The sequence below is a fragment of the Arachis ipaensis genome, chromosome B7, assembly GCF_059453495.1.
Source record: "Arachis ipaensis isolate K30076 ecotype BB chromosome B7, ASM5945349v1, whole genome shotgun sequence".
NCBI lineage: Eukaryota > Viridiplantae > Streptophyta > Magnoliopsida > Fabales > Fabaceae > Arachis > Arachis ipaensis.
Window position 1 is genome coordinate 119,149,415 of NC_142442.1, and position 6,092 is coordinate 119,155,506.

Sequence of the window (6,092 nt, forward strand, 5' to 3'; positions counted from 1 at the left end):
AATCTTTTCTTAAAAAGAAAAGCAGAAGGGTGGGTAGCGGTTCAGGTGTAAAGAAAAAAACTGGTGGGGATGTTGCTCATTCAAGTACCAGACTTCTTCCTTCTCTTAAGAGAAAAAGGATCGAGTCTGAAAAGTCACTGGTGGTACTCTCCGAGGAGGACAAAGGTGATAATTTAATTTTTGAGAAGCAGAGGAAACTCCATGGGTATATAGAGGGGGTGAACTCCCAATCCTTTTGGAGCGAACACTATCCCGTATTTGAATTGGCTTACAGATTTTCTCAGTATCCTGGGGATATGCAACTGACTCGTCGTATGGGAATGGAAGGAATGGAAAAGTTTATCCAGGTTAGTATATATACTTTATGTTATTTGGTTTATGCTATTTGTATATGTGATTTAAGTTTTCTTTTATTTTTGTCATAGATTGTGGCCTCGCATTTACTGGGCGTTGGCCGTGCTACTAAATTGTTGGGTGAAGAGCATGGTGCTGTAGGTGAAAAAGTTGTGAATCTAGAACGACCAATGGGGGAGAAAGAGGACGTCATTGTTGACGTTACCTCTAAAATGAAGGATAGGGAGGAGGAGGTTGGCAGGCTTCAAGATCAAATCGTCTTCTCCATAATGAAATTAAGGAAAATAACAAGTCGAAAGGTCAGATGACTTCTCGATTAACAAGCTGGAGAATGAAGTTTTAAAAATGTTTGCTGTTGGCTTTGACTGAGCTGTGAGCTAGACTGCTATGTTTGCACCTGAATTTGATGTTGGGAAGCTTGATGTAACAAAGATAGTGGTGGATGGAGAACTTGTTGAAGATGAGGCGGGTGAGGAGCATGATGAAAATGTTCCTCCCCGGCCCCTCTTGAAAAAGATAAATTATTAGAAAAATTTGTATTTGAAATATTTGGTTTGATTACCGATCTGGTTTTGGTGTATTTTGTGAACTGTTATCCGAGGTACGATGTCGGTTTGAACTTTTAGAATATTTTGAATGTTTATTATCGCATGCTATTTGTAAATGTCGTTTCCAACTTTTTTACTTATGTTGATTTGAATAAAATGATCGAGTAGATAAAGCAATGTAAAAATAGAAAGAAGAATGTGTTTCATTTGTTATATAGAAAAGGCCTTTCAATTTTGAAAGGCGTGGAGTGGTCGGCCTCATTAAAACTTGTTCGAGTAAAATCCTCCTTAGGAAAAAATCCCGTGATAAAGAAAAAAGAGTACCTGTCCACTTCAACTTGGTTACAATGAAAGATTAACTATAATAAAACTTCAGAGGCGAAATGTTCTAAGTGTTGGGTAGGGCCATCCCGTCTAATGTTTTGAGGCAGTAAGCCCCCTTTCCGATGACTTTGGAAACTCGGAAAGGCCCCTCCCATATTGCTGCTAATTTCCCATGTCCTATGGTTTTTCAGACTTCTTCTATTTGTCTTAGCACTAAATATCCTTGTTGTAGTGTCCTTTGTTGTACTTTTTTGTTATACTTCTGTTGCATAGTTAATTGCATGGACTTCTGTCAAATTTTGGCCAAAGATCATTCTTCTTTTATTGTGTCGAGTTTGGCTGATCTTGCTTCTACATTGGTGTCTTCATCAAAGTACTCGGTCCGAGTTGAGCTTTGACTGACTTCTATTGGAATCATAGAGTCCGTCCCGTATACTAATCGGAACGTGTTTTCATTAGTCGTGGATTGTGGCATCGTGTTGTAACTCCATAGTATCTTTGGTATTAGCTCAGCCCAGCATCCCTTAGCAGCTATTAATTTTTCTTTAAGGCTTGCAAGATGATTTTGTTAGCTGCCTTTGCGAGCCCGTTACTTTGTGGGTGCTCAACAGAGGAGAAACGATGCTTAATGTGAAAGTCAGTTAAAAATGATGCAATTTTCTTGTCAATGAACTGCCGACTATTATCAAAAATAATTTCTCTAGGCAAACCATATCTACATATGATTGATTTCCAAATAAAGGTGCGTACCTTGTCCGAGATTATTATTGCAAGCGGTTGTGCTTCTATTCACTTAGTAAAATAATCAATTGCTACTAATAGGAATTTTACCTATCCTGGGGATACTGGGAATGGTTCGAATATGTCCAACCCCCATTTGTAAAAAGGCCAGCTAACATCTGAAGTGTGCAATAGTTCAGCTGGACTATGAATGAGTGGTGCACATTTCTGACATGCATCGCACTTCTACACTTTGTTCATGCAATCTTTGCGCAAGTTCGGCCAATAGTATTCTACTTGTAAAATTTTCGCGGCCAAGCTCCTTCCTCCCGTGTGGTGGCCACAAATGCCATCATGAACCTCGGCTATGGTGGCTTCTGCCTCTGATTGTCTGAGGCACTTCAGCAATGGTCCAGAGAAACCTCGTTTATACAGGTCTTCTCCCATGATAGTGTAATGGCTCGCCTTGTGCCTGAATGACCTTGGGTGTTCATTGTTTGGTATTTTTCCTGTTCTTAAGTATTAGATATATGGACTTCGCCAATCTTCTTCCTATGATATACTTAAAATAATTTTGGCATCTAAACTCGGTTCTGTTAGTGTGATATGTAATATAGTATCTGATGAATCAGTTATTCTGGAAGTAGTCAATTTAGATAAAATATTTGCTCTACAATTTTGTTCCCTAGGTATATGTGTTACTTCGAAATTTTGAAATTGTTGCATTATATCTTTCGCTATATTTAGGTATTTAACTAGGAAGGGATCTCGTACCTGGAAGTGACCGATTACTTGTTGTACTACAAGGAGAGAGTCACAGCATACCTTTAGGCTTTGGATTCTGATCTTTCTTGCTAGTCTTAATCCGGCCAGGTGCGCCTTATATTCAGCTTGATTGTTGGTTGTTTGAAAAAGAAATTTTATTGACTGTTTTGCATGCACTCTGATGCTGTCCTTTAGTAAGATTCCGGCTCCACATCCATTTTCGTTCAGTGCGCCATCTACATATAGCTCCCACTCAGTGGTTGTACTTTCAATAGTGGTAAATTCTGAAATAAAATCGGGGGATCCTCGTGATTGATAGCAGATATCAAATTCTAAAAGTTATATTGACTATTTTGTGAGTCGTCCTGCTAGGTCCAATTTTGCCAATACTTGACATAGTGGCTAACCAGTCCGAACTATTATTTGGTGCATTTGAAAATAGTGTCACAAATGCTGAGTTGTAATGATTAAGTCGAATGCCAGTTTTTTTATCGTTGGGTATCTTGTCTTGGCATTATGTAGGACTTTACTCATAAAATATACTGGGTGTTGTTCCTTTCCTGTTTCTGTTATAAGTATAGAACTGATTGTGTTAGTTGAAATTGAAAGGTATAGATATAGGGGTTTACCTTGCTGAGGTTTCTGAGGTATGGGTGGTGAATTGAGAAGAATTTTAAATTCAGTAAAAGCTCTTTCACACTCATCCATCCAGACAAACTTTTCGACTTTCCTTAGTATGTTGAAGAAGTGGTATGATTTTGCGACTGCTGCGGGCAGGAAACGTGACAAGGCTGTTAGGCAGCCTGTGAGTTGTTGTACCTCCTTGATTGACAGAGGTCACTGCATCTGTATTACAGCCTGAAATTTATCAGGGTTGGCTTCTATCCCCCTATGTGTTAGCAAGAATCTGAGGAATTCGCCTCCATGTACTCTAAATGCGCATTTTTCCGGATTTAATCTGATATTATATTTTCTAAGTTGTTAGAATACTTCGTTAAGGTCAGCTTTATGTTGTTCTTCGGAGGTTGATTTGACTACCATGTCATCAACATATATTCCGATGTTTCGGCCAATCTGGTTCTTGAAGACCTTGTACATCAATCGCTAGTAAGTAGTCCCTACATTCTTCAAACCAAAAGACATGACTTTATAACAGAAGTTACCATGATTAGTTATGAATGCTATTTTGTGTTCATCATCGGGGTGCATTAGTATCTGATTGTAGCCGGAATAAGCATCCATAAAATTGAGCACTTGGAATCCCGAGGTATTATTTACTAGTCTGTAGATGTTTGGGAGTGGATTGGAATCTTTCGGGCATGCTTTGTTTAAGTCCGTAAAATCTACACACATTTGTCATTTTTCGAGCTCTTCTTAACCATCACCACATTGCCTAGCCATGATGAGAATATGAATTCTCAGATGAATCCTACATCAAGTAATTTTTGTGTTTATGCTATTGCTGTGTTTCTTCTTTCTGTGCCCAAGTTTCGCTTTTTCTGTCATATAGGTCAGACATTGGGATTGATTGTTAGCTTGTTGCATATAAAGTTCGGATTGATTCCTGGCGTGTCAGCAGGTGTCCATACAAAAAGATCAAAATTGGATCTCAATAGTTCGACGAGGTGTTGTTTAGTTCTTGTAGAGAAAATAGAACCGATGTTAGTAAATTGGTCAGCTTCCCTTAATTGTACTTTTTTTAGGTCGCCTATTGGGGTGGGTTAACTGGTATTGTTCTGAGGGTCCAGCTTGGCCAGAGTTGGAATGCTCTCTGTATTGTAGACAGAGTGGACTCTTGGGATGATTTATTTTAGAATGGTCTTTAAGCCTGCATTGTAGCATTGCCCAGCTTCGTTGTGGTCAGTGTGAATTGTTGCCACTATATTGTCTTGCACAGAAAATTTTACACAAAGGTGAACTATGGAAACAATAGCTCCAAAAGAGTTAAGAGACGGGTGTCCTAAAATAATATTATAAGGACTAGTGCAATCAACCACTAAAAATTGGATATCTAGGGTTTTTGAGTTCAGGAACTCCCCTAGTGCTGTTCTCAACCATACGTAACCTGATACGGGGTACCCTTTCTCCGGAGAATTCTACCAATTCTCCGGTTGAGGGTTGCAGGGATTTATCGCTGAGTTGCATCTTTTTAAAAGTGGAATAGAACCATACGTCGGCACTATTCCCGGGGTTAAGTAGGACCTATTTGATTGTTAGCTCTCCCATGTGTACCGAAATCACCACTGGATCATCCAAGTTCCGGCACTGCAACTTGAAGTTGGACGCATCGAAGGCGATTTGTTCCATTGGAGGTGAATTGTGTATCTTTTGACAAGATCCATTCATCATCACCATGGCTCAGTAGCTTCTTTTTCTGGTCGCATTGGTTGCTCCTACTCTTGCAAAATCTCATAAAATGTAATTTATTTCTCCTTTCGAAGAAGGAGTTGCGACCGCTCCATGCCAAGTTCCTTTGTCTTTATGATCTGAACCATGGCTCAATTTGTCAATGTCCTTGGCTTCTTCCTTTTGATTTCTGAAAGTGACATATTTGTCCAGTAAACCGTGTCTGGCTAACCTCTCCAATAGGTCTTTGGCTACTATGCATTCATCGGTGGTATGGCCATACTTTTGGTGGAATACACAGTATTTATTTCTGTCTACATACTTCTGATCTTGATATGTTCCTGCTTTGCTGGGCGGCTTTATAAGTTTGTTGTGTAGGATTTCTTTAATTATATTCTCTCTCTTGGTGTTGAACTTAGTATACGAATCGAATTTTGGTGTCAATTTGAAAGGTTTCTTTAGGTCCTTGTTTTGAGATCTGTGCGGCCTTTCTTCCTCTTTTTGAGATGGTGGTCTTTCCATTCTTCGGGCTTTCCTTAGTTCTTCGACTTCGATTTGTCCAATTGCTTTATCCCTGAATTCTTCCAATGTCTTCGGCTTTGCCACTGCTATTGCTTCCTGGAATTTTCTAGGTCGGAGGCCAATTTTTAATGCATGCAGGTGTACTTCTGGATTGAGGTCTGGAATTTCTATCGCTGCCGTTGTGAAACATATCATGTAGTCTTTTAGGCTCTTATGTTGCCCCTGCTTGATTGTACTGAGGTAGTCTGAATCTCGTACGTAAATCTTGGACGCTACAAAGTAGTTTATGAATAACTTGGCGAATTCATTAAAGCTCGAGATTGAACTTGCAGGTAAATTAGAAAACAACAGTAAAGCAGCTTCATCTAAAAAAGTAGGAAAAGATTGGCACAAGATAGGATTGGAATCACTGTTAAGAAACATCATGGATTCAAATTTAGTAACGTGAACCTTAGGATCTCCGATTCCCTTGTACGGTGTCAATGTCATTGGGAGCGTGAAGTTTTTAGGCAT

General features: G+C 39.3%; 1 protein-coding gene across 1 annotated transcript; it reads right to left on the minus strand.

The window, feature by feature from the left end:
- Positions 1-5,120: 5,120 nt before the first annotated feature.
- Positions 5,121-6,092, minus strand: LOC107607538 (uncharacterized). The gene has a single exon (XM_016309483.1). The coding sequence runs from the start codon at positions 6,090-6,092 to the stop codon at positions 5,121-5,123; it is 972 nt and encodes a 323-aa protein (XP_016164969.1).